Source organism: Bos indicus, chromosome X, assembly GCF_029378745.1.
Source record: "Bos indicus isolate NIAB-ARS_2022 breed Sahiwal x Tharparkar chromosome X, NIAB-ARS_B.indTharparkar_mat_pri_1.0, whole genome shotgun sequence".
Lineage (NCBI taxonomy): Eukaryota > Metazoa > Chordata > Mammalia > Artiodactyla > Bovidae > Bos > Bos indicus.
The window spans coordinates 131,123,105-131,150,358 of record NC_091789.1 but is presented as its reverse complement, the minus strand read 5'-3'; the positions used below and the strand labels follow the sequence as shown (position 1 = coordinate 131,150,358).

At 39.7% G+C, this 27,254-nt stretch overlaps 1 protein-coding gene and 1 pseudogene across 8 annotated transcripts in view; one reads left to right on the top strand and one right to left on the bottom strand.

Annotated features, from left to right (window-relative positions):
* PHEX (phosphate regulating endopeptidase X-linked) overlaps positions 1 to 27,254 on the top strand; it is a 245,020-nt gene that overhangs the window by 130,618 nt on the left and 87,148 nt on the right. For all 8 annotated transcript variants that reach the window (XR_011565209.1, XR_011565208.1, XR_011565207.1 and 5 more), the window contains 2 exons: positions 7,490 to 7,567; positions 18,741 to 18,844. Coding sequence is in view for 1 of the 8 variants with exons in the window: in XM_070783865.1 (XP_070639966.1) it covers positions 7,490 to 7,567; positions 18,741 to 18,844 (182 nt within the window). In the remaining 7 variants the exon portion in view is untranslated. The remainder of the gene's footprint in view (positions 1 to 7,489; positions 7,568 to 18,740; positions 18,845 to 27,254) is intronic.
* On the bottom strand, positions 1,094 to 1,626 carry LOC109555494 (adenosine 5'-monophosphoramidase HINT1 pseudogene; annotated as a pseudogene).

Here is a 27,254-nt window from a genome sequence, read left to right as displayed (position 1 = left end):
AAACCTCCCTTTTAATTTGATTTCTCACTTTGATTAATGAACTACTCTTTTAAATACAGATATTTCTCTAGAGTTAATACATTAGATTGCTGTTAGTCACTCGCATTTTATTACAAATTAGAAGCCCAGTGACAGCTGCCTTGAGGGAATAACAGTTTTGATGGATGAGTTGGGAAAGGAGAGATGACTTTGGAGCATAGAATATTGCTATGAAAGGCCAGTGTTGGATATGATCAGAGAGCAGAAGGTCTGAACACACAAGGCCTGGGTACTGGGATGAATGGATACAGGAAAGAGAAGGGATGGGAAAACAGAACCCAAGATGGTGAATACTAAAGGCAACTTTTTCTTTGATTTTTGCTAAGATTAGCATTCATAATGTTTCTTAGGTCCATTTTGTGAGGTGTGCAAATAGTGGCCCTCAGAAGAATCCTTAGAATTTGGGGGGAATGCAAACAGCCTGAATTCTCCTGGCTCATGCTTAGAATCTGGCTTTGCTCAAGAAATCTTCCACTGTGCTCCAAGAATCTCATGGGCCCATCTGTGTCTCCATTGATTGCAGGGTTGCTTCAACAGCCTTTCTCTCTTACTATGTTGTGTGGGTCCCTAAAACTTGACCTACAACTAAAAAGAGTGACATTATTACCCCTGGTAATCAAGGTATTTATTTAGTTAAGGATTTAACCTGGCCTGGGTTCCCTTGAAAGACCCTCCAGACAGGTACATAACAGCGTTACTCCAGATCCTTGGAAGACATTGTGTGTCTACTTTCTCTGTATAAACTACAGCCAAAATTTATTCATCATGTACTCTGGACCAAGGCAAAAAAATGTGGTTTGTATGAAATGTCATCGTGAATTCTTGCAGATAACCAAATGAAGTATAGGTGCTATTTTTTTCCTCAGGCTATGTCTTATGAAAAGGACACCATGTTAGTATTACACTGAGCTACAGCCAATATAAAACATGATATATAATGCCTCATATAACTAGGAGTTTATTTTCCTCATGTCTGATATGGTGGACTCCAGATGGCACCAACTCTTCATTCCACCATTTTTATTTTTTTTATTTTTATTTATTTTTTTCAGGCCATGCAACAATGTCTTTTATTACGTATGGGTTTTTTAAATTATTTTTGCAATACCTCCATACACAGGCAAAAAAAAAAAAAAACAACTTGTTTAGCATATTGGAACTTGCAAACCTGATCATAGAAAAGGCAAAATTATCCCTATAGCACATTTAACCAGGAGGCCAGTTCATCTGCCGACCTCCAAGAACATGGAGATGAACATGATAGACAGACTGGCCCCCATCTGAACCTTCATTCACCACCATTCGATAGCCCTTCTTCAGGCCCAGATCAGCAGCACATTTCTTGCCAACAATCATCAAATGCCCAAGAAGACTTTCATCATCATCTTCTGCTGCAGAAATCTGAGATATATATTTCTTGGGTATCACCAGAAAATGTGTTGGTGCTTGAGGGGAAATGTCATGGAAAGCAAGACACTGGTCATCCTCATAAATGATTTTGGCTGGGATTTCCCTGCGAATGATCTTCCCGAAGATCGTGTCGCCGCCAGGCCGGGCGACCTGAGCCTTGGTGATCTCATCTGCCATCTCTCTCCACCATTTTTAGCATGTAGACTTATTCTTCATGTTTGTTGCCCTGTGATTACAAGATGGCTGCCTTATCTCTGCCATTGCATCAGCACTGTGAAAAGGAAGAAGAGATATGGCTAAAGCAGCGGTTCTTACCAAGTGGGCAGTTTTGCCCCTAGGGGACATTTGACAATGTCTGAAGACATCTTTGGTTGTCATGACTTGTGAGGCATGTTGCTACTGACATCTAGTATGTAGAAGCCAAAGATGCTTCTAAACATCCTACAACCCGCAAGACAGCTCACAACAAAAATAATCTGGCCTGAAATGTCAATAGTGCTAAGGTTGAAAAACTCTGGACGGTAGGCAAAGAGCACATGCCGGGTGAGTCTTCATCTTTTAAAACAGATTCCTGGCAGTGCAACAAGGACCTTTAGTTATATGTCATTGGCAAAAATCTCATCCCGTAGCCACCCTTAACTGCAAAGGAAGCTGGGTGATGCAACTATTTTTTGTTGGGTCCATTGTCAACCCTAAGAAGAAGGAATGTGGATATCGGATAGCTAATAGGCGGTATTTGCTTCAGAAAAGTTAAATAGTTTGCTCAGTGTCACACAGGTAGTGAAGAGCATTTGAGCCTCCTTTATTAAGGAAGGCAGTCCAGTTGTCATGTGCAGCACTTTCTAGAGGTCCGTGTGAATAAGGGATAGGAATGCATGGACCACAGCCTTGTCTAACTCAATGAAACTATGAGCCATGCCATATAGGGCCACCCAAGACAGATGGGTCATGGTGAGAGTTCTGAAAAAATATGGTCGACTGGAGAAGGGAATGGCAAACCACTTCAGTATTCTTGCCTTGAGAACACCATGAACAGTATGAAAAGTCAAAAAGATAGGACACTGAAAGATGAACTCCCCAGGTTGGTAGGTGCCCAATATGCTACTGGAGAAGAGTGGAGAAATAACTCCAGAAAGAATGAAGAGACTGAGCCAAAGCAAAAACAGCACCTAGTTGTGGATGTGACTGGTGATGGAAGCAAGGTCTGATGCTGTAAAGAGCAATATTGCATAGAAACCTGGAATGTTAGGTCCATGAATCAAGGCAAATTGGAAGTGGTCAAACAGGAAATGGCAAGAGTGAACGTTGACATTTTAGGAATCAGAAAACTAAAATGGACTGGAATGGGTGAATTTAACTCAGATGACCATTATATCTACTACTGTGGGCAAGAATCCCTTAGAAGAAATGGAGTAGCCATCATGTTCAACAAAAGAGTCTGAAATGCAGTACTTGGATGCTATCTCAAAAACGACAGAATGATCTCTATTCGTTTCCAAGGCAAACCATTCAATATCACACTAATCCAAGTCTATGCCCCAACCAGTAATGCTGAAGAAGCTGACGTTGAACGGTTCTATGAAGACCTACAAGACCTTCTAGAACTAATACCCCCAAAAGATGTCCTTTTCATTATATGGGGCTGAAATGCAAAAGTAGGAAGTCAAGAAACACCTGGAGCAACAGGCAAATTTGGCCTTGGAGTACGGAATGAAGCAGGGCAAAGGCTAATAGGGTTTTGCCAAGGGAACACAATGGTCATACCAAACACCATCTTCCAACAACACAAGAGAAGACTCTATACATGGACATCACCAGATGGTCAACACCAAAATCAGATTGATTATATTCTTTGCAGCCAAAGATGGAGAAGCTCTATACAGTCAGTAAAAACAAGACTGGGAGCTGATTGTGGCTCAGCTCATGAACTCCTTATTGCCAAATTCAGACTTAAATTGAAGAAAGTAGGGAAAACCACTAGACCATTCAGGTATGACCTAAATCAAATTCCTTATGATTATATAGTGGAAGAGAGAAATAGATTTAAGGTACTAGATCCGATAGAGTGCCTGATGAACTATGGAATGAGGTTCGTGACATTGTAGAGGAGACAGGGAGCAAGACCATCCCCAAGAAAAAGAAATGTAAAAAAGCAAAATGGCTGTCTGAGGAGTACTTATAAATAGCTATGAAGAGAAGAGAAGTGAAAAGCAAAGAAGAAAAGGAAAGATATACCCATTTGAATGCAGAGTTCCAAAGAATAGCAAGGAAAGATGAAAAGTTATGAGCAACCTAGACAGCATATTAAAAAACAGAGACATTACTTTGCCAACAAAGTTCTGTCTAGTCAAAGCTATGGTTTTTCCAGTAGTCGTATATGGATGTGAGAGTTGGACTGTGAAGAAAGATGAGAGCCGAAGAATTGATGCTTTTGAACTGTGGTGTTGGAGAAGACTCTTGAGAGTCCCTTGGACTGCAAGGAGATCCAACCAATCCATCCGAAAGGAAATCAGGCCTGAATATTCTTTGGAAGGACTGATGCCAAAGCTGAAACTCCAATACTTTGGCCAACTGATGTGAAGAACTGACTCATTTGAAAGACCCTGATACTGGGAAAGATTGAAGGCAGGAGAAGGGGATGCGATGGTTGGATGGCATCACCAACTCAATGGGCATGAATTTGAGTAAACTCTGGGAGTTGGAGACGGACAGGGAGGCGTGGTGTGCTGCAGTCCATGGGGTTGCAAAGAGTGGGACACGACTGAGTGACTGAACTGAACTGAATGCATGTACTTGTTATGGAAGACTGGAGTTTTTGATCAGCCACAAATAGCCTGGGAAATGTTTCTTGCAGGATATAACGTGCAGTCTGTTATCCATCTATCCCCCCATTCTCTCAGTATTTGCTGTGGCCCTTTCCTTTCCTTCTTTTCCATATAACTCATGGAGTAATTGATTTCAGGCCTGCCTCACTAATGCTTTGCCATCAAGCTGTTGGTGCCTTGTTTCTTCCATTCTTGAAAAATTACAAAGTGATGTCATCAGTTATTTCCTTTAAAGGGTCTTTCAGAGTTTATTTGGAGAGTGGGTGCCCTTCTAAGTGTGTCAAGTGGAAAGGTGTGTAATAGAGGGATTTGGAGGCTTATGCAGTCATCAGGAGGGCTGGGCAGTGAAATGTAGAGCCTGCCCATGGTCTCTGCTGCCCATACCCTTAGGGGTCTTCTGCAGAGAGTGTGTGGGAGCTGCTGGTCAAGTGTTCTATCTGCTACCTGCAGATGCGCCTTGCCTGCCCGGAGCTACTGGCTGTGAGTGAATAACGTGTCTCCTCCTGTCTCCTGTGAATGCTTTTCATTCACAAAGTCTGACCTGGAGCCAGGTCCCATGGGGTCTGGGGAGATGGGGTTTTGAGGCTTCTCAGGGGAGAGTAGCATGGGGTGGGGTGGGGTGGGAAGATGTGGAGGTGACAACGGCTGACTGGCAGGGATGACTTGAGTTTGAATAGAGATATAACAACACAGCACAGTTTGGGGGAAGAAATATTCTTTTCCAATGTTGGCAGTGTTGCTATTAGTATTATTACTTTATCTTTCTGTTCTTAGCAGATGAATAGAGATTTTTTATACCTCTGTTCTGGCTCTCTTCAAATCATGGTATTGCTAAATAATAAAAAAGGATTCAGTGACCTGCATATACAGTGCAGAAGGTAATATATTCTGTGAAGCTCTATAGTGCAGTGGGGATTTGAAAAACAGAGCGTGAGATTTGAAAAACAATGCATAATTCACCAGCATGCTCTGGAAAGAGCGATGTTCAGAAAACAATTGTGGATGACTCAGCTTGTATATTCCTTTATTTTTTGAAGCTATCGGGAGCTCTTTATTTGTTATAGTTATATATATGACTTGTGGTGAGCTGATAAAACACAGTGAGGAATTAAACAATGAGGGAAATATTAGAAGAGTCTCGGAAGAAGGTAACCTAGAGACATATGCTGTATTGTTCGGTGTTGAGGGAGAGCTGTAACCTCTAGTTATCTCCTGTCTGGGTCACATCAGGCTTTCGGTGTAACTCACAGGGCTTTGAAGACAAAATTTGATCTGTGCTGTATTTGAGTCTGGAATAGCAAAACCCATTATGACTGTGTCCTATGGCACTTGTAAAATCTTCTCTGAGTCTGGAGTTTCAAGACTCAGACATTTAATATTTGAATTATCTCAAGGAAGATAAAGAAAATGTACTATCTTATTCTATTTCTTTCTTGAGTAAGGAAAATTGAAAGGGTTGAAGGAAAAAAAGACTCATTACTAAGAGCAGTGTGCAAAGGGCAATGGTTTTAGCTTTGATGGAATAAAATCAGTATGTTTGGGATTGCCTGGTGTCTTACATCGGGTCTTCTCGAGGCAGAGTTGGAGATGAGGATTCACATTCAAATGATTTATGATTTATTCAGCAAATGTTCCCAGGAGCAGCCAGCAGGGGAATGAGGGAAGCCAGTCTGGGAAGGGTAAGAGATGGACCCGGGTCCTGTTTCAGGGGAAGTCTCAGATAGTCTGATCCTGTGGGGAACTCTGGCATGCAAATTGTACCTTATACTCCATCCTGAACTGAAGCAAAGGAGCTGGACTTTCACATTCCTGCTATAGTCAGTCGTTGGCTGAGGGCTGCTTGGCCGCCAGTGGAGCTGGGGGCCCAAGGCAGATAAACTCCCAAGGAAGGAGCTGTCTTGAGTGCTCACAAGGAGTAGCCCTTGGGTGGGCCTTCAGAGTCTCAGGTGCTTGACTTTAGAAAGGAAGAAGAACATAGATCCTGGGGAGAGATGTGCTGAAGTGACAAAAGGGATCTGGCCAGAGCCCCGCCACTGTACTTACCCTTTGAGTAAGCTGTTCTTTTGTTTTGGTGAAACCCTGAATTGGGGGGATGAGGGGAGACAGTTTCTCGAGGGCAAGGGTTGGCAAACCTTTTCTTTAAAGTAAAGGGCTAGAGAGTAAATATTTGAGACTTTGTGGACCACAGGGTTTCTCTCCCAACTCTTCAACTCCGCCATTATAGTGTAAAAGCAGCCATGTAAATGAGTCATGCAAATGAGTGGGCGTAGCTCTGTGCCAGTGAAACTTGATTTATAGAAACAGATGGAGGGGGAGGGAGGCAGAGAGATTTGGCCCAGAGGCCATACTTTGCCCGTCCCTGCTGTGGAGGCTCCTTGTATGTACCTGAGACAGCTTTTTCCTTTATCCATTTCCTGTATCCTGCAAAACAGGGAATAAGTGGTATGTCTATCAAAAGGATGGTTATGATGCATCTTCAATTAGTCTAGACCCCCTCCCTCCAATTTTTCTGGCATCCTAGCCATCGTTCCCAGCCATCATCCTAGCCATCATTGCACAGATAATCTCACTGAAGGGTGACTCATTTTATTGCTGCTAAAAATACTTTGTTCTCTCTTGTCTGTAAAATCAGACACAGACTTCTCAGCATGGCATTCGGGAAACCCTGGGAACAGGCCGAAGTTGATTTTCCTGCATTGTTTTCTGCCCACCATTTGTGCTTTCTGTCCAGCTCCGTGCAACCACTCACCATCTCTCTGGTGTACGCTTTGTTTTTTATCTCCTTGACTTTGCCCCTGCTGTTTTCTCTCCTGGAATTCCTTCCTCTTAGTTCTACATTTTGAATCCCAGCCATTCTCTGAGACTCAGTTTGTTCCCCTTCTCCATTAAGCATCTTCCCCATGAGGAAATAGTATCTGCTCTGGACTTCAATAATAATATTGTCTATAAATAGTTATCTATTTATAGATAATATTGTCTATATCTAAACCTTTATGTTGAATTATATAGTTCTTTGCTACATTCACTATACTTTTAACGTATTGAGGGAAGGGACTTAGATTTTTTTTAAATTTTTTTGTCCTTCACAGTTGATTACATATAGTAGATATTCAGTAAATAGAGTTTTCAGATGAAGGTTACATTCTTACATCTTGTGATTATTAATGACTTAAGTGCTGAAATTCTGACATCATTTTTCTTTTTCCTTTTTATAGGCAAGAGCTGTTTTGGCAAAAGTTGGCTATCCTGAGTTTATAATGAATGATACTCATATTAATGAAGACCTCAAGGCAGTAAGTGCTAAATTTACTATATTTCTTTTTTTTTTTCCCCTGGCAAGTTGTACTGGCCTCATGCCTTTCTATTAACCCAAGTCTAGGCAATTAAATCTGGTTGTGCCATAAAGCACCAACTTTTGACTCATTCCTTGGCTAGATATGAGCCTCATTATGCCAGACATATCATAAGATTTAGAGCAGATTCACAATAAAGCAAGTGTCAGAAAGAATGTGTACCTGAATGGATACCGTAAAGGGTTTGGATTTGGTCTACTTTGATCATAAAGGAAAGAGTTAAGAAAACTGAGTATTTTACAACTAATGTACATGTTCTAATGGTGAATATATGATGTTTGTTGTTAAATAGTCTTTATGTGCTTCATTCATAGTAAATGACTAGTAATAAATCTTGCCTGTTGTGAGTTAACTTCATTAAACTTTATGAGTGTTTTGGCAAACTAAGTGGATATACATATGATTCTATAATTTGTTGTGAATTGGACTGTATATGTATAGTAAGTTTCTGATGGAGAAATAATAATTTTTATTCTAATATTATGGGACATATATTTTCCAGTAGTGGCAGGCCTTTCTAACCATAACCACTGTCATTTGCTTTCCTACAGATAGTTCTGGTAAAGAACTTTTCTTCATCACAAAACCCCCTCTTTTTACCGTTCACTAGATTTTCTTGAAAAAGTAGTTTTTAAAAAATTAATTAAATAACTATGGTTCTGTAGTGTAGCTCTTTCCTGAGATTGTGGTTTAACGAGCAATCCTAGCTTTGTACATGAACATTGGAATTTTATAAGATCATCCAAAAGTGAGTGAAAACTTTAATTTGAAAGTTTCTCCATTGGGCTCCAAGATACAGCCTTCCAAAGTATTGATCTAGTTGCTTTAGAGGAAAATAATTGTGCTTCACAGTATCCCAAAGCTCTGACAGCCCATCTTATTACACATTGTTTTGGTCCTGAAAAATCTCACCATGAGTATGATGATGAAAGATACTGACACCTTCATGTACATTATCTTTTAAACACCACACTGAACCTGTGAAATAAATGGTATTTATCTGAGTCTTGCAGAAAAGGACATAGAGACTCAAAGTAGTTAAGTGATTTCCTTAGTGCCCTGCCAAGCATCAGAGCCAGGACTGAAATCTGGGTCTAGGAAACTCTGCTTGTAATCAGAGAAGGGGTTTTGCAGGGTTCTTGTCAGGCACCCCTGCTGGAGGAACAGAGGAGTAAGTTGAAGAGTGGGTAGGAACTGCTTTCCCAGAGCTGGTTGGGTTGAAATGAGTGAAGGGATGGAGGTCATATTGTTAACTGGGTAAGAGCACAGGCTTTGGAGTGATTCTGGAGCTTCCACTTACTAGTTATTTGAGATAGTGCAAGTTTTTAAATTTCAGTTGGCTTCCCTTTGGTTATCTGAAGACTGGAGATAATAATAGTCAAGTCTTAGTATTGTTGAAAAGATTAAGTGAGATTCAGTTCAGTTGCTCAGTCATGTCCGACTCTTTGCAACCCCATGGACTGCAGCACACCACGCCTCCCTGTCCATCACCAACTCCCAGAGCTTACTCAAACTCATGTCCATTGAGTCGGTGATGCCATCCAACCATCTCATCCTGTGTCGTCCCCTTCTCCTCCTGCCCTCAATCTTTCCCAGCATCAGGGTCTCTTCAAATGAGTCAGTTCTTCACATCAGGTGGCCAAAGTATTGGAGTTTCAGCTTTAGCATCAGTCCTTCCAATGAACACCCAGGACTGATCTCCTTTAGGATGAACTGGTTTGATCTGCTTGCAGTCCAAGGGACTCTCAAGAGTCTTCTCCAACACCACAGTTCAAAAGCATAAATTCTTCAGCCCTCAGCTTTCTTTATACTCCAACTCTCACATCCATACATGACTACTGGAAAAACCATAGCTTTGGCTAGATGGACCTTTGTCGGCAAAGTAATGTCTCTGCTTTCTAATATGCTGTCTAGGTTTGTGATAGCTTTTCTTCCAAGGAGCAAGCATCTTTTAAATGAGATTAAATAAATGTAAAAGCACCTAGCATAATGTCTGGCACATAAGTCATCTCCCTGTAAATGATAGCTATAACTTAGCAGCAATGAGAACTATTGTTGCTAAGAAGAGCATCACCAGGTCACAAAGTACCTCAGCAGGAGAACCTGGAGAATTACATGTGATTGGCAAACATCTCAAGTCAGGACTGCAGAGGAGGGGACTTCCCTGGTGGTCTAGTGGTTAAGAATCCGTCCTCTAATACTGGGGATGTGGATTCGATCTCTGGTTGGGGAACTAAGGTCCCACAGGCCATGGAGCAACTAAGCCTGTGCACCATAGCTACTGAGCCTGCACATTGGAACTGCTGAGCCCGTGTGCTCTGTGTGCCACAACTAGAGAGAATCCTGCACTGCTGCCGTGAAAGTTCCTGTGCACTGCAACTAAGACTCAACACAGCCCAAAATACATATTTTTAAAAAATGAATGCGGATGAGAAGATTTGAGAGGCAGTTTGTTGTAGTGGTTATGAGCATGGATCCTGGGATCAAAGTGTCTGGAGTTAAATCCCTATTCTTCTGTTTTCTAGCTGTGCGACCTGAGGTAGGTTATACTATCTCTCTGTGCCTCAGTTTACTCATCTCAGTTTCCTCATATCAAAATGGAGATAGTAATAATCCTTGCCTTCAGTTCTGTTCAGTGCAGTTCAGTTGCTTAGTCATGTCTGACTCTTTGTGACCTGATGGACTGCAGCACGCCAGGCTTCCCTGTCCATCACCAACTCTGTCCATCACCAGTCCCTGCCTACAGGGCTGCTATGAGGCTCAGATAAGTTAACATACTTAAAGTATATAGAACTGGTCCTGGCACACAGGAAGCACACTAGAAGTGTTAGTTATAGCTTCTTCAATTTTCACTTCCCATAGTAAATTATTTTGGTTTGGAGAAGTCATTACAAATTAACACATATAGTATCCATGTGCCTGAAATTGATTTAAGAGGCTGCACAGATGGAACAGTCTCAAGCCTTAATCCAATAAGATAGCATTCAGGGCTCATTCACAGTGTTTAGTTGATCAAGTTTTGTTGGCAGCCTGCTGCTGTTTAAAGTGAATGCCTCAAATTTAAGAGTTCAATAAATGTAGTACCTTTTGTGAAAAGAGACAAGACGCCAGACAGGATGTAGTGTTAGGTATATTTCCTCGTGTCTCCACAGCCTGAACTGAAGACATTATACACCAAGATTTTAAAGTACTTTTGTGAAGAAATGGCTTTCATCTGACTCATTACTGAGATAAACACAATTATGCCACAGAATTTCTAACAGTTTAAAAAAAGACAGTGAAAAAAATACAAATGCAAGAAGCAAAAAATCCATTTCTGTTCATAAACTGATAAAGAAAACCTGAAAATAGGTGAAGGATGCATGGTGTGATAGATAGTAACAGTGTCACCAAGGTTAATAGCAAAAGGACTAAAGTATTGCTGATACACAATGGGACTGTGTTTTCGGTTTTGAGAAATATGTAGATAAGGACTACTATAGGGCCTCTGAGAAATTTCTGTTAATACAAACTCTGAACAGGAAAGGCTGTTGCAAATGAAAAGCAGCTTACTTTATTTGTTGCAAGTAAAGATGTGATTCATCAGGCACAAACACAAAAGGAAAGATAGGGACTGGGGAATGGATTAGATAAAAGTCGAGGAGAAATTGGTCACTGGAACATAGAGGAAGCAAGGGAATTCCAGAAAAACATCTACTTCTGTTTCATTGATAAAGCCTTTGATTGTGTGGATCACAACACTTTGTGGAAAATTCTGAAAGATATGGGAATACCAGATCACCTTACCTACCTCCTGAGAAACTTCTATGTGGGTCAAGAAGCAATAGTTAGAATGTTATATGGAACAACTGATTGGTTAAAAATTGGGAAAGGAGTACAACAAGGCTTTATACTGTTATGCTTCTTATTTAACTTATACGCAGAGTACATCATGTGAAATGCCAGGCTAGGTGAATCACAGGCTGGAATCAAAATTGCTGGGAGAAATATCAACAACTTCAGATGTGCAGATGATACCACTCTAATGGCAGAGAGTGAAGAGGAACCAAAGAGCCTCTTGATGAGGGTGAAAGAGGAGAGTGAAAAAGCTGGCTTAAAACTCAACATTCAAAAAACTAAGATCATGGCATCTGGTCCTATCACTTCATGGTAAATAGAAGCAAAAAAAGTGAAAGCAGTGACAGATTTCATTTTCTTGGGCTCCAAAATCAGTGTGGTTGGTGACTGTAGCCATGAAATTAAAAGATGCTTGCTCCTTGGAAGGAAAGCTATGACAAACCTAGACAGTGTTTTAAAAAGCAAAGGCTTCACTTTGCTGACAAAGGTCTGTCTAGTCAAAGCTATGGTTTTTCCAGTAATTATGTATGGATGTGAGCGTTGGACCATAATGAAGGCTGAGCACCAAAGAATTGATGCCTTTGAATTGTGGTGCTGAAGAAGACTCTTGAGAGTCCCCTGGACTGCAGGGAGATTAAACCAGTCAATCTTAAATGAAATCAACCTTGAATATTCATTGGAAGGATTGATGGCCACCTAATGCAAAGAGCCAACTCACTGGAAAAGACCCTAATGCTGGGAAAGATTGAAGGCAACAGGAAAAGAAGGCAGCAGAGGGTGAGATGGTTAGACAGCATCATGAGCTCAATGGACATGAATTTGAGCAAACTTTGGGAATTAGTGGAAGACAGAGAAGCCTAGCATGCTGTAGTCTGGGGGTTCATAAAGAGTTGTACACAACTGAGTGACTGAACAACAACAACAAGGAGAAAGGCTGAAAACTGAAGTTGGGGTCATGTGGAGATAAGAGCAAATGGAAAAGAACTCACAGGCAAATGTAAAGAATTAGAAAAAAATGTTTCTTCTGAGCATGACAGGGTAAACTAAGATAGCCAGCAAAGTTTTTCTGAACAGCAGTCTTTTTGTAGTTTTTTAAAAGAGCAAGAAGAAAGGCAAAGCCCTTTATGTGAACCTCCAGTAGTCTACAGGCTTCCCTGGTAGCTCAGACGCTAAAGAATCTGCCTGCAATGCAGGAGACACAGGTTCAATCCCTGGGTCGGGAAGATCCCCTGGAGAAGATGGCTACTCATCTAGTATTCTTGCCTGGAGAAGTCCATGGACAGAAAAGCCTGGTGGGCTATAGTCCATGGGATTGCAAAGAGTCAGACACAACTAAGTGACTAACACACACACACCAGTAGTGTACAGGAAGCCTGCTACTCAGCCCAAAAAGAAAGACATCAGTCTACGTTTAGACAAACCTTATAAAGTGTACCTTCACTGCTCCTTAATGGAGAGAGACACAAGAATGAGTTTTTCCCAATTTGGGGGAGATTTCCTTATCAGCCAGGAAAGCCAAACAACACCAGGTATTTCAAAGAGAGGAGATTTAATACAGTAAATAGGTTGGAAGGTGAGGTAAACCAGAGATTAGTAACTTTTCCAGGAAGCAGTGATGTTCCTTGTGTCTAGGGATGCAAAAGGGAGGAGGTGGTGGTAGGAACTGCCACTCCAGCATCATTGTTGGAAGAAAGGAGAAAGAGGAACCGCAGAGAACAAGCACAGCACCCTTTCCCCTCCTGCCACCACCGGCTGATTTCCCTCAGTGCCTCCTATTGGCAGGAAGCCAACTGGCAATGGCGCCTGGGAAACATGGTTTTCAGATTCACAGCCCAGCATTACAGAACCAAGTAAAAGGGCGAGGGTGTATCTGAGAGACAATAGGGAAATAATCGAGCCCATTAGGCACATCACTCACTGTTGTGAAAGCCAGTGGCGAATTACAGTAGGAGCCCAAGTCAGCATCATAGCCAGCATCCATTTACTTAGGAGAATTGAGTGAGTGAAAGTCGCTCAGTCGTGTACGACTCTTTGCGACTGTGTAGACTATATAGTCCATGGAATTCTCCAGGCCAGAATACTGGAGTGGGTAGCCTTTCCCTTCTCCAGGGGATCTTCCCAACCCAGGGATCGAACCCAGGTCTCCTGCATTGCAGGTGGATTCTTTACCAGCTGAGCTATCAGACTTAGGAGAATAGGATGTGGGTAATTTTTCAGAGATCAGTGTTTCTGGTGAGTGATACACACATACATTTGATACACAGACATAAATATGTGAATAGAGATGTCTAGGTAATATATGAACCCACATAATGTTCTCTGGGGCAGGTCTTGGTCTACTCTTCCCAGTGGAATACTTGTGTGTTTATGTGTGAATATGTTTTATGTGTGCATAAATGACAGAGAGTGCTGTTGCCACTGTGCAAGAGTGAGGTGATACTTAGGTGGAGTGCTCTAGAAAAACAGATTGTTGAAACCATTCTGTACTCCTTGGTAAAAACACAAAATGAACCATTGTGGCCAACTGTCTCAAGTGATCTCTGGCCCTCATGACCCTGGAAAGGCAAGAGTGGGCATTGGAGGGAGGTGCACTGGTGCCCACCAGCCTTGTAGCCCATCCCCCATCCCTCCTGCACACCAGCCTCCATCTTCAGTGCTCCGCTGGCTACAGCAGACCAGGACTCCCCTTTATCCCCAGTGGTGGCAGCAGGCCATCTAGTTTCATCTGCTTCCTGGTTGGTGTGCTAGTTGATGCTCCCTCAGAGTCACCCTTGCGTGGCTGCTTGTGGGAATTCTATCTTCTGCAGTGTTCTGTATATGGAGGTTGTTAAACATTGTGAACACCATCCCTGTATGTAGGTGTGTATATATGTATACATACATAACCACTTACAGCAAAGCCATCTAAACACAGCAATCTTGCATATTACTTTGCTATTTAAATAAAGGAAAACATAATTCTAAAATCTGGATGCCATTGAAGTTTTCACAGTTCTTTGCTGCCTAAAATAAAATCTTTCCTAGAGGAGTCTGGATATATTGCTGAACATGTTTGAATGGGTTAACTTAAAAAGTAGTTTAGAATCTGTACTTCCTGTTGGCTCATGTAGTATCTTGAAAGTGAAAGTAAAGTCGCTAAGTCATGTCTGGACTATGTAGCCTCTAGGCTCCTCCATCCATGGGATTTTCCAGGCAAGAGTACTGGAGTGGGGTGCCATCTCCTTTTCCAAATGTCTTATCAACTTGTATTTACTGATCCTACAGAGAAGCTGAATACATTGCCTTGTTTTGCCGTTATTATGTGTTCCACACCTTTGAGAAGGGTAATAGTTTTATTTTTCTATTTAGTCTGTTGCATTTGGTGCTAGGCATCCAGGATAGGGTGTCCACCAAGAGAAAATCAGATTCCCCTAGATTTTATCTTTTGGACAGCTATTCTTAGAAAATGACATGAGAGCCCCAATAAAAGTTGGGAGATACAATTGATTGAAAGTCATTATCAGCTTGACCTAGATTGTCACCAGTAACTGAAAGGACAAGAGACTTTTGAGCCAATTATTGTCACTTTCAAAGTTAAAACATTTTTTTGGAAGATCACAAGTGGTTCTAAAATATTCATGCGCATTCATTCTTATTGCTATCTCTACAACAAGCAGAACTTTCCCAATGGTTGCTAGGTTTCATAGTTTTTTCTCCTTCAGGGTCCTATTGAAATGCTTGAAATTATCACAGTATTATCACATGATGGAAAATTTGAGAAATAGAGAAAAGGAATGAAAAAAACCCTGAATGTTGGTATTCAAACATAATAATACATACTTCTGTTTTAGTGTGTTATTTTGTCCTTCCATTTTTGTATAGCTGTAATTGATGCTTATGTATAATTTTGTACACTGACCTTTACAGTTGATAGATTGTTTCGTCCTTGTCTTCCATAGCCTTCATTACCATTATTTTAAAAGCTGTCTGATAGTAAGTAAACTGTACCCTGATTTATTTAATCACAGCTTCTCCTCCTCCTTCCCTGTACTCTTTCTGTTGAATCATCAGTTTTCTTATTAGGGCCAGTGAAAATAACATTGAAGTAGGAGCCTAATGATGTGGACTGAATGATTTAGCCAGGTTCCCTAATCTCTCCATCTCTGTTTCCCATATGGCCCTTTCCTATCCCCGAACACTCAACCTGTCTTACAGGAGAAGGTAAAAATTGTCCCCTATTACCTGTGATTTCCATTGAATAAATGGCAACCCACTCCAGCATTCTTGCCTGGAGAATCCTGTGGACAGGGGAGCCTGGTGGGCTACTGTCCATAAGGTTGCATAGAGTCGGACACAACTGAAGCGACTTAGCATGCATGCATGCGTTAGAGAAGGAAATGCAACCCACTCCAGTGTTCTTGCCAGGAGAATCCCAGGGACGGACGAGCTTGGTGGGCTGCCGTCTCTGGGGTCACACAGTCGGATATGACTGAAGCGACTTAGCAGCAGCAGCATGACCTGTGATTTCCATTGAATAAATAGAATAGATCAACCAAACCAGGCTAAGAAATAGAAGCTATGCTCAGTTTAATAATAAAAACAATTTAAAATGTATCCTCTGAACATAGGTAAGCTGTTGGCAAATTGTCATTATTTGCCTCCAAGTTTTGTTCTCCATAATCATTTCCATGGCTATGGTAGGACCATATTTATTTAAAGTATTTTTAGACTTGGAACTCCTTTTTTTTTTTAAAGAAAATTTTGCATTTAATATCTGTAGAACAACCTGAATGTCAAGGTTTTTTTTTTTTTTTTCTTTCCCCCAAATGGAACAGGAAAGTACCATTAGCAAACTCTTCTAAAAGTAACAAGTGACCCCACTGATAGTACAAAAAAAAAAGTTAGTATTTTTGAAGAAGATTCCTTTGGGAGCATGTTCCAGGACATGCTGTGAACCCAAGAACATATCTGAATTTTCTATCAGTTGCAATCATATTCTAAAAATTCTGACAGAGTTGTGTTGGGAACGAAAGCTAAAAAATGATTAAATAGCAGACACATCTTTTAACTGTGTGATCTGGGAATGTATTAGGATTTCTAGTTAAGGTCGTTTATTTGAACAAGGAATTTACTCTGTTTCATCTGAGGCTGAGTATAAACATCTACCTAAAATGCAATTGATTTTTAAGATTCCTCTTTATTTTAAAGCATTTCAAACATCAGAAAAGCATATAAAATCATATTTTGAACACCTCAAGCTTTAACATATATCAAACATATTTGCCATATTAGCTGTATACATGCATACATACATTTTAAGTGAATAAAGCAGATACATTGGAAATTCTTCGTGTAATCCTCCTTGACCTAATGTCCTTCTTCCCTGCCTGTCTCCTTCCCCCCAGGCTGTCTCCTTCCCTAGATATCCTCTCTTGAATTCTGTGTTTCTCATTCTCATGCATTTCTTTATGCTTCTGCTACATAAGTATGTGCCCATAAACAACATATAGTATTATTTAATTAGTTTAAAATTTTTAAGTTCTCTAATGCATACAACTAGTCTAATGTTCTCAGCATTGCCTTTGAAATTATTTCATGTTCACACATAGAGACAATTTGTTTAGACTTCTGTGTGGTATTCCTTTAGGTGACTATGAAAGTGAAAGTGAAGTTGCTTACTTGTGTCCGACTCTTTGTGACCCCATGGACTGTAGCCTACCAGGTTCCACCGTCCATGGGATTTTCCAGGCAAGAGTACTGGAGTGGGTTGCCATTTCCTTCTCCAGAAGATCTTCCCTCCCCAGGGATTGAACCCAGGTCTCCTGCATTGTAGGCAGACACTTTACCATCTGAGCCACCAGGGAAGGCTCAGGTGACTATACCTCGGTTTATTTATCAGCCACCACCCCTAAGAGGATTGAGGGAGGGACAATTTGAAGTCTTATCTCTCTGACTTGTTGGCCAGCTGGATTGCCAAAGATGCCAGGATTTGATCCTTTCATTCCTTCCTTTCTCACTCTCTGTGGCTTTAGTTATTTTATTCTTTTCTGTATATATTGGCATGGTCCCTTGGAAGGATTGCTAAGATGAGAAATTAAAGTTAAGCTAAGATGAGTAACAAACGTTACTCTGCAGACAAAATGAATATCCATGATATGTTAGGGAAAAGAGAAACCTGAGCCAGACATTGGCCAACAAACAGGCTGTTGTCAAGTTGTATATATTCATTCATATCTGTGATGTGATGCCTCTGGGTCTCATATACCTTCATTTGCTGTATTTCAATTTTTGCTTTTAAGAATATCATGGCTTAAATTTATAAAAATATTACAGCTAATAAAATATGATTACTCTTGATTATTTGCTTCTTCAAATGTGTATTATTCTTATTTTATTTGCTACATTTTAATATATTTAAAACTGAAGTATCAGGGAGCACTACAAACCATTGCTTTTATTGTTACACAGATACTATTTACAATATTTAAGTACTGCTAGTTTTATAGATAGTGCCTATAGAATTAAAACTGTCTGCCATTCTCCTTCCAACAAAAAGGAACTCAAGAATCAATTATGTCTTTTCCCCTATTTTAATCAGCATTGTTGTGAGCTATCAACTTCCTATTTTTCTATGTGAGCTATATATACTTTGCTTCTGTCATTTCATGAATTTTTTGTGACCAGATCATTTTTGAGTGTTGATAGCTAATTTCAGTTAATAATTAAATTATTCTAGTGACTCTTAGGGTAGAAAATCAGCCTGAATCACTTTCATTTTTTTCCCTTCATGAACAAATACTGATTACAATAAATTAGATTTTGCCCCTTGGCTAAATCATCGTCTATGAACTAAACGAGGTTTCAGCTGACTAAACTACGTGTTATTAGAAGAACCTATATGACAGATAAATAAAGTACACATTTTTAAAAAAGATTAAGAAGTCATGTAGGCAAAGAAATTTCAAACCTAATATGTTCTGTAAAGGTTAAAGTAGATTTTTCAGTTGTAAAGCAAATGAAATGCATTGTAAATTAGTGCAGCTTCTCTTATTTTTTTAAAAATTGTAATCCAGAATTGACCATATTGATTTTTGAGCTTTTTATTTTAAGAGAAAAATCACTGAGGTGAAATTTCATGGTTTTGTGAATACTAGTTAACCAGTGATGGCTGAGAGATGATGCAAGGAGTGCGGTATCTTTGCTGGCCGCTCTTTTGTGTGCTGAATTCTTTTCTTTTTTTCAGAGCCATCTCTTATCTACACTTAGAACAGTGATGGTTGTGGTTTGTTTTATTCAGATCAAGTTTTCAGAATCTGACTACTTTGGCAACGTCCTGCAAACCCGCAAGTATTTAGCACAGACTGATTTCTTCTGGCTGAGAAAAGCTGTTCCCAAAACAGAGTGAGTAAAAAAAAAAAAATAAGAAATTAAAAGTGAAAGAGATAAATATGTTGATGGGTAGTGGAGTCTCTTTACATCAAACTTTGTAATTCCCCTCAAGTCAGAGTAGCTGGCTTGCCAATTATTTTGGTTTGGCAAAATCTGTGTTACCTTTTAGCAACTCTTATTTCTGATGTTGTATGAATCAGTTGTTCAATCTAGTTATGACTTCCCCACTCCTAGCATCAATACATATCAAAAGAAGGCTAATTAAGATACAAATGTTCAAATCATTTCCCAATCTCATTGTGAGTGTGTGTGTGTATATATATTTATAAATTCAAACAAATTGCTCTAGAATTTCACACTTGGGCAGAAATTTTTGAAGATCTTAAAAACAAATATCTAAAAAATAAAGTATGATTACAAATGTAGAAATAATTGTATACAGACACACCTCATTTTATTACACTTGGCTTTATCAAACTTTGCAGACAGTGCATTTTTTACAAATTGAAGTTTTGTGGCAACCCTTTGCTGTTAGATGAAGTTTAGCATTTTGTAATGATAAAGTATTTTTAAATTAAGGTACATATATGTTTAGATATAATGCCATTGCACACTTCGTAGACTACAGTATAGTATAAATGTAACTTTTATATGCACTGCGAAACCAAAAAAAAATTTTGTGATGTTTGCTTTATTATGGCGACCTATCACTGAACTCACAATCTCCAAGGTATGCCTATGATTATGGAATTTGTTGAGCTAATGCATATCAACTCCAGTACTTTGGCCACCTCATGCGAAGAGTTGACTCATTGGAAAAGACTCTGACACTGGGAGGGATTGAGGGCAGGAGGAGAAGGGGACGACAGAGGATGAGATGGCTGGATGGCATCACTGACTCGATGGACGTGAGTCTGAGTGAACTCCGGGAGTTGGTGATGGACAGCGAGGCCTGGCATGCTGCGATTCATGGGGTCGAAAAGAGTCGGACACGACTGAGCGACTGAACTGAACTGAACTGAATGCATATCAAAGAACTGAAGCTCTGATTATTTTCCTTCAGTAGCAGTTGTGATTTATACCGCTCTTCCCAGTACTGGTAGAAACTTTTCCTACAGGTGGGGAGGTTTCACTAGGAACTTTTGGGGTCAGGGCCAGTTGTGATTCTCAATGATCATGATGATGACAGGAACTAAAAATTATGTGCTAATAATGTTCTGGGAAGTGACTTATATATTTTAATTCATATTTATCCTCTAGTCAATTCTGTGAGTTGTTGGTTCTATTTATTATCCCCATTTTACAAAATGAACAAGAGGCTTACAACTGAGAAATTCTTCAGCTCAGGTTTACATTACTTTCCGTTCTGCCTGTTGATATTTGTACTCTGTTCCGCTATGACCCAGTTCTCCAAGGTTGTTTTCTCTGTCTTCTCCAGATTGGGTAATTTCTTTTGAGCCATCTTCAAATTTACCAGTTCTTTCTTCTGCATTCTCAAATTTGCTTTTGACTCATTAACACAGTTTTTGTTTTGATTTTTGTACTTTTCAACTCCAAAAGTTCCATTTGCTTTTTTTAAAAATAGTAAAAAAATTTATAAAAATAATAATTTTTATAAATATGATTTTTATAATAATAATTTCTATTTCTTTGTTAAGATTCTTTGTTGTCATTTGTCATCATATTCTCCATTAATTGTTTGAATACAGTTTATTTTAATTCTTTGAACTAATTTACAATGGCTGCTTTCAAGTCTTTGCTAAATCTAGCATCTGGGCTCACTCAGGGTCAGTTTTTATTGATTGCTTTTTTTCCTTTTGTACACTTTTTCTTCTAGCATTATTTTATGTCATTGTTGAAAATGACCTTTTCGACAATGTATTGTAGCAACTGTGGATTCTGATTTATTTTTCTGAGGCTTTTTAAAAAGTTACTTTCCTGGACTTACTCTGTAGAATCTGTCTTGGCTACAGTTTGTGGCCATGGATGTCTCTACTCACTTTTTAAATTCTTATTTTTGTTTTTTAGCCTCACTTCATGTATGCTGTCTCTGTGTCTACATGGCTTAGTCCTCTGCCAGTTGATCTGTGTCGGAGTTCGGAGTGCATTCCAAGTCACAAGCCGTTCTCAATCACCCTTGCAGTTTACTTTCCACTGGTCTCTCTGGGGTCTCCCCTGTATACATGCCTAATTTCCCACGCAGCCAGGGATGTGTGGAGAGCTTATCTCCACGCTTCTCTGACTCTTTCAGTTACACTATCTCCCTTTTACATTTCTGGCTGCTCTATCACTTTCCCCAATGGGAACTGTAACTTCAGGGGAACAAAGGTGTGGGTTTTCCTCATTTGTTTTCTACCAAGTTTATCACTTCTAGCTGACAGAGCTGCAACTTTCTACCATGACCCCAAGTGAGCTCATCCCCTGTGGCAGCAGAGCTGCTAATTTTCCAGCCAGTCCTATCGTAGTCAAATTAAGTTCTCTCTGATCGAACGGGGAGGGATGGGAGGAGTCCTGGGCAAGAAGGCCACAGACTCCTGTTCCACTTCTTTTAAGTTCTGGCTGTTTTTCAAAATTAAATGTTTTTCAATGTGTTGTTTGCCTTCAATCAGTCTCCAGGGCCCTAAAATGGTTGCTTGTTGACAATTTTGTCCATTTTTATACCTGATTTTGGTGGAAAGGATTTGTTGACCTTTTCGTGTGTCTTAGCTGGAAGCCTGACTTCTATGGCCCAAATTTTTTTTCATGGCCCATGTGTTAACCCTGGCCGATAATTCTGGTCTCCAGATTTTTTGCTGGCTTTTTTATGCTCTCTGGGTCTCTCATTACTCTCTCTTCCAACTCCCACCTCTGTTCTGGCCTCTAGGAAAAACTCTAGGCCGTTGACCATCCCTTGGCTTAAGGCTATGATTACTGCCTCTCCCTCTTAGCCAGGGCTCCCGTCTAGCCCTCCTGCCCTCTGCCCTTCGAATCTTCTTACAGCATCCATCTGCAAAGTAAAAGTATTTAACTTTAAGGAGTAGGCCTGAAGCTGAACTCTTCCCTTTACCTATCCCTGACTCCACTCAGAAGCCCAAAGAAAGGAAGCAGAAGGCTTTGGAACTTCTTTGGAAATGACGCATAGCTGATGAGTCGCCAACTGCCCCACTGTCCTTCATTTTCTCTTCTCATCACAGTATCTTTCAGGCCATCTTGCCTGTTTCATTCCAATCTGAACTATTCAACAGAAATGTTAGATTTAGGATTCTTAAACTAGCTTCTCAAATCTCACAGCTTCACATATTAATAGTTTCCAGTATCTCAATGAGCAGCTACATGTAGTAAGTAAAGTGTTCTGCCCCTTCAGGTCTACTTCAGATAAGTTCAAACTCTTGTTTTTGCAACTTATGAAAAATTCAAGCTCCTCACCAGTATTTTTGTGAACTCTCAGGGTCTTCTCAGGGTTTCTTCTATATTTGAGATGCTGCCAAGTTAATTTTTTAAATTTCAAAATGTCATTATTCATTTGGGTGTATAGCAAGGCTTGGCTTGCTAATTTAAAAACTCCTAAATGTGCCATTTTTAACATCATCCTAAAATGCCGATGGGCTGTAAGACTCTAATGGCCTTGACTATTTTTAATATTTATGCCTCGGAAAAGTGCTGACTGACTGTGGGCTTAAGCAAACTGTGTGATTTGTGTCTTTTCCTTCTCTGTCAGTGAAAACAAATACCTCTTTCACAAGAACATTAAATTGGTTAATGTTTCTGGAAAAGTTCTGCTGGAATGAAAATCAGTGCAGTGCTAGTCATTCTTCAGACCATATGTCTTATTTCAGGGAAAACAACATTAAGAAATTTAAGATTCTCTTTGCATGATACAGTGGTATGATAGACCCTTTTTTTTTTTTTTTTAAAGAAATTTCAGGTGGGTCCTTTTCAGGCATTGTGGCGAATTTTAGCTTCATGATACCTGGTAACTGTAATTGACATCTTTTTAGGTCTGCAAATTCAGGAGTTAATTGAGTGAGGATGATTCTGGAGTAGCTCCACTACACTGGTTTTCTTTGAACAGCACATCGTGGTTATATTTCCACAAGGCCCTGAAATAAATGTTTTGCTTCTTTGTGGGTATAGGAGATAAACACCCTTTATCTTTCATTCTCATGGAATCCATTTTAGCTGCACTAATGTGCATTAGGAAGTTTCTAACACGATGGGGAATGTCAGCAAGAATGAAATTAATTGGGTGGTCATCCCTGAAGGTACATATTTAGGGGTTTGTTCTCAGAATTGTCACTTCATCAGCTTGCTTAAAAATAGAGGATTTACTTCACTGCTCAGCTTGAGTCAAAAGTAATTTCTTTCCCTTAGGATCCTCTTTCTTTGACAGAAGTGATTTTAAGCCAGCCTCCCTATTAACTCACTCTCATTCTACTGTGACTAGACATGTCTGGTTTTTTTTTCCCTCTAGCTTCTGAAAAATATGTAAAAATACATCAAATGTCTCTACAGATTATGGTCCTGCCCAGAATTACCCACAGCATGGAATGGGACGGATGCAATCTGCAGGATATGAGAAATAAAGCAGTAAATACTCTATGGTTTTCCCATTCCACATTTCCCTAGACTGTCTTTGAGAGTTAATAGGTAAAATGCGAAACTTTAGCTTGACATATATCTATTTTATATTGTTCAAAGAAATCAGAGTATCAGTGTCTTTTCCTTTAGATTTTTGCATTTCATCATCATATTCCTTTCATATATCCCATTGTCCAGTACAATTTCATCTCCATATATTTTTGAAATTTATACGAGACTTTTTTCATACCTCATCTATCAAATCCTTCTCCAAACACAGACTGCAGGAACATGGTAAAGACATAAGAAAAAGAATTTAAAGCACTTGAATGACACCCTTTGTTTATTTAAGTAGATGTATACATAGCAGTGGGCTTCCCTGGTGGCTCAGTGGTAAAGATTCCACCTGCACGGCAGAAGATGCATGAGATGTGGGTTTGATCCCTGGGTGGGGAAGATTCCCCTGGAGGAGGGCATGGCAACCCACTCCAGTGTTCTTGCTTGGAGAATCCCATGGACAGAGGAGCCTGGCAAGCTATAGTCCATAGAGTCACAAAGAGTTGGACACGACTAAAGCGACTGAGCATGCACGCGTGCATACATAGCAATACAATGATTTAAATAGATTTTAATGAATTTTTGCTCAGCATATACCACTTAGGCAATAGTCTTAGTCCAAGAGGAACTTAAAATCTTGTTGGGAGGTAAGTTGTGCAAACTCATATGCCTTCAGGGCCCAATCAGTTGACACATGTTGACCTAGACATGGGAAGGAGTGACGGAGGCCATGGAGAACTAGTGATTGATTGCATGCCTCATTTGAAGGAATTTTGGTTCGGTACTTCTAAAACCTCTGTGTTGGGCCAATAAAACTTTTTTTTTTTTTTCCTGGAGAAATTCAACCCATTGGCTAGGACTTTATCCGTGGACAGGCAGCTTTTCAGTGTTTCAGTTACCTTTTGCTGTGTAATGAATCACCCCAAAAATTAGAGGATTAAAGCAGCAATAATTATTCATTTTTCTCTGGCATGGCTCTGGTGGTCACTGGGCCCAGCTGGGTGCTTCTTGCTCATGGTGTTGCCTGCAGTTGCTGTCAGACAGTGGCAGGGGCTGGAGTCACATGGGAGGCTTCCTCTTCTAGTCTAGAATGATTGATGCTGGCTGTGGTCTGGAAGGCCTGCTGTGGCCTCTCCATGTGTACTGGGCTTCTTTGTGGTATGCTGATTGAGCAAGAAATTTTGAAGAGCAAGTTTCCCGAAAAAGAAGGAATGAGGGTGCACATGTGTTTACGAGGGGGAGCTTGTATCACCTTTAATTGCCTAGGATTGGAAGTCATGTGGTATTTTTAAAAAATTAATTAATTTGTTTTAATTGGAGGCTAATTACTTTATAATACTGCAGGTTTTTTTCTTTTTGCCATACATTGACATGAATCAGCCATGGGTGTACATGTGTTCCCCATCCTGACCCTCCCTCCCACCTCCCTCCCCATCCCATCCCTCAGGGTCATCCCAGTGCACCATCCTTGAGCACCCTGTCTCATGTGTTGCACCTAGACTGGCGATCTATTTCACATATGATAATATACATGTTTCAATGCTATTCTCTCAAATCATCCCACCCTCACATTCTCCCGCAGAGTCCAAAAGTCTGTACTTTACATCTGTGTCTCTTTTGCTGTCTCACATATAGGGTCATCGTTACCATCTTTCTAAATTCCATATATATGCATTAATATACTGTACTGGTGTTTTTCTTTATGACTTACTTCACTCTGTATAATAGGCTCCAGTTTCATCTACCTCATTAGAACTGATTCAAATACATTCTTTTTAATGGCTGAGTAATATTCCATTGTATATATGTACCACAGCTTTCTTATCCATTCATCTGCCAGTGGATATCTAGGTTGCTTCCATGTCCTGGATATTGTAAACAGTGCTGTGATGAACATCAGGGTACACATGTCTCTTTCAATTCTGGTTTCCCAGCAGTGGGATTGCTCTGTCATATGGCAGTTCTGTTTCTAGTTTTTTAAGGAATGTCCACACTGTCCTCCATAGTGGTTGTACTAGTTTGCATTCCCACCAACAATGTAAGGGGGTTCCCTTTTCTCCGTACCCTTTTCAGCATTTATTGTTTGTAGACTTTTTGATAGCAGCCATTCTGACTGGTGTGAGATGGTACCTCATTGTGATTTTGATTTGCATTTTTCTGATAATGAGTGATGTTGAGCATCTTTTCGTGTGTTTGTTAGCCATCTGTATGTCATCTTTGGAGAAATGTCTGTTTAGTTCTTAGGCCCATTTTGTGGTTGGGTCATTTATTTTTCTGGAATTGAGCTGCAGGAGCTGCTTGTATATTTTTGAGATTAATTCTTTGTCAGTTGCTTAATTTGCTATTATTTTCTCCCATTCTGAAGGCTATCTTTTCATCTTGCTTATAGTTTCCTTCATTGTGCAAAAGCTTTTAAGTGTAATTAGGTCCCATTTGTTTATTTTTGCTTTTATTTCCATTATTCTTGGAGGTGGGTCATAGAGGATCCTGCTGTGATTTATGTTAGAGAGTGTTTTGCCTATGTTCTCCTCTAGGAGTTTTATAGTTTCTGGTCTTACGTTTAGATCTTTAATCATTTTGAGTTTATTTTTGTGTATGGTGTTAGAAAGTATTCTAGTTTCCTTCTTTTACAAGTGGTTGACCAGTTTTCCCAGCACCACTTGTTAAAGAGATTGTCTTTTCTCCATTGTATATTCTTGCCTCCTTTGTCAGAGATAGGTGTCCATAGGTGCGTGGATTTATCTCTGGGCTTTCTATTTTGTTCCATTGATCTATATTTCTGTCTTTGTGCCAGCACCATACTGTTTTGATGACTGTAGCTTTGTAGTATAGTCTGAAGTCAGGCAGGTTGATTCTTTCAGTTCCATTCTTCTTTCTCAAGATTGCTTTGGCTATTCGAGGTTTTTTGTATTTCCATACAAACTGTGAAATTATTTGTTCTAGCTCTGTGAAGAATACCGTTGGTAGCTTGATGGGGATTGCACTGAATCTATAGATTGCTTTGGGTAGTATACTCATTTTCACTATATCGATTCTTCCAATCCATGAACATGGTATATTTCTCCATCTATTTGTGTCATCTTTGATTTCTTTCATCAGTGTTTTATAGTTTTCTATATATAGGTCTTCTGTTTCTTTAGGTAGATTTATTCCTAAATATTTTATTCTTTTCGTTGCAATGCTGAATGGAATTGTTTCCTTAATGTCTCTTTCTGTTTTCTCATTGTTAGTATATAGGAATGCAAGGGATTTTGTGTGTTAATTTTATATCCTGTCACTTTACTATATTCATTGATTACCTCTAGTAATATTCTGGTGGTATATTTAGGGTTTTCTATGTAGAGGATCATGTCATCTGCAAACAGTGAAAGATTTACTTCTTCTTTTCCAATCTAGATTCCTTTTATTTATTTTTCTTCTCTGATTGCTGGAAGTCATGTGGTATTATTTCTGCTGCATTTTATGCTTTAGAATTGAGTCACCAAGGCTAGCCTATAATCAAGAGGAGAAAACTTGAGTCCACTTCTTAATGAAAAGAATATAAAAAAAATTACAAACAGGTATTAAAAGCAAGACAGGTCGTATTATGTTGGAGAATAGTACAACTAAATATAAGATATATTCAGATATAATTAGGGAGATATACAAAATATCTAAAGACTGACTTGGTGTGGGTACTATCCCAGGAGAAGAAATAATAGCATCCACAACTGATAGGCTCTGTTAGTATAGCTGCTTTATATCTCCAAGGCTCCAAATACATCCTAGAGTCAGGGAACCCTGGGAAATCAGGAAAGGTTCGATCATG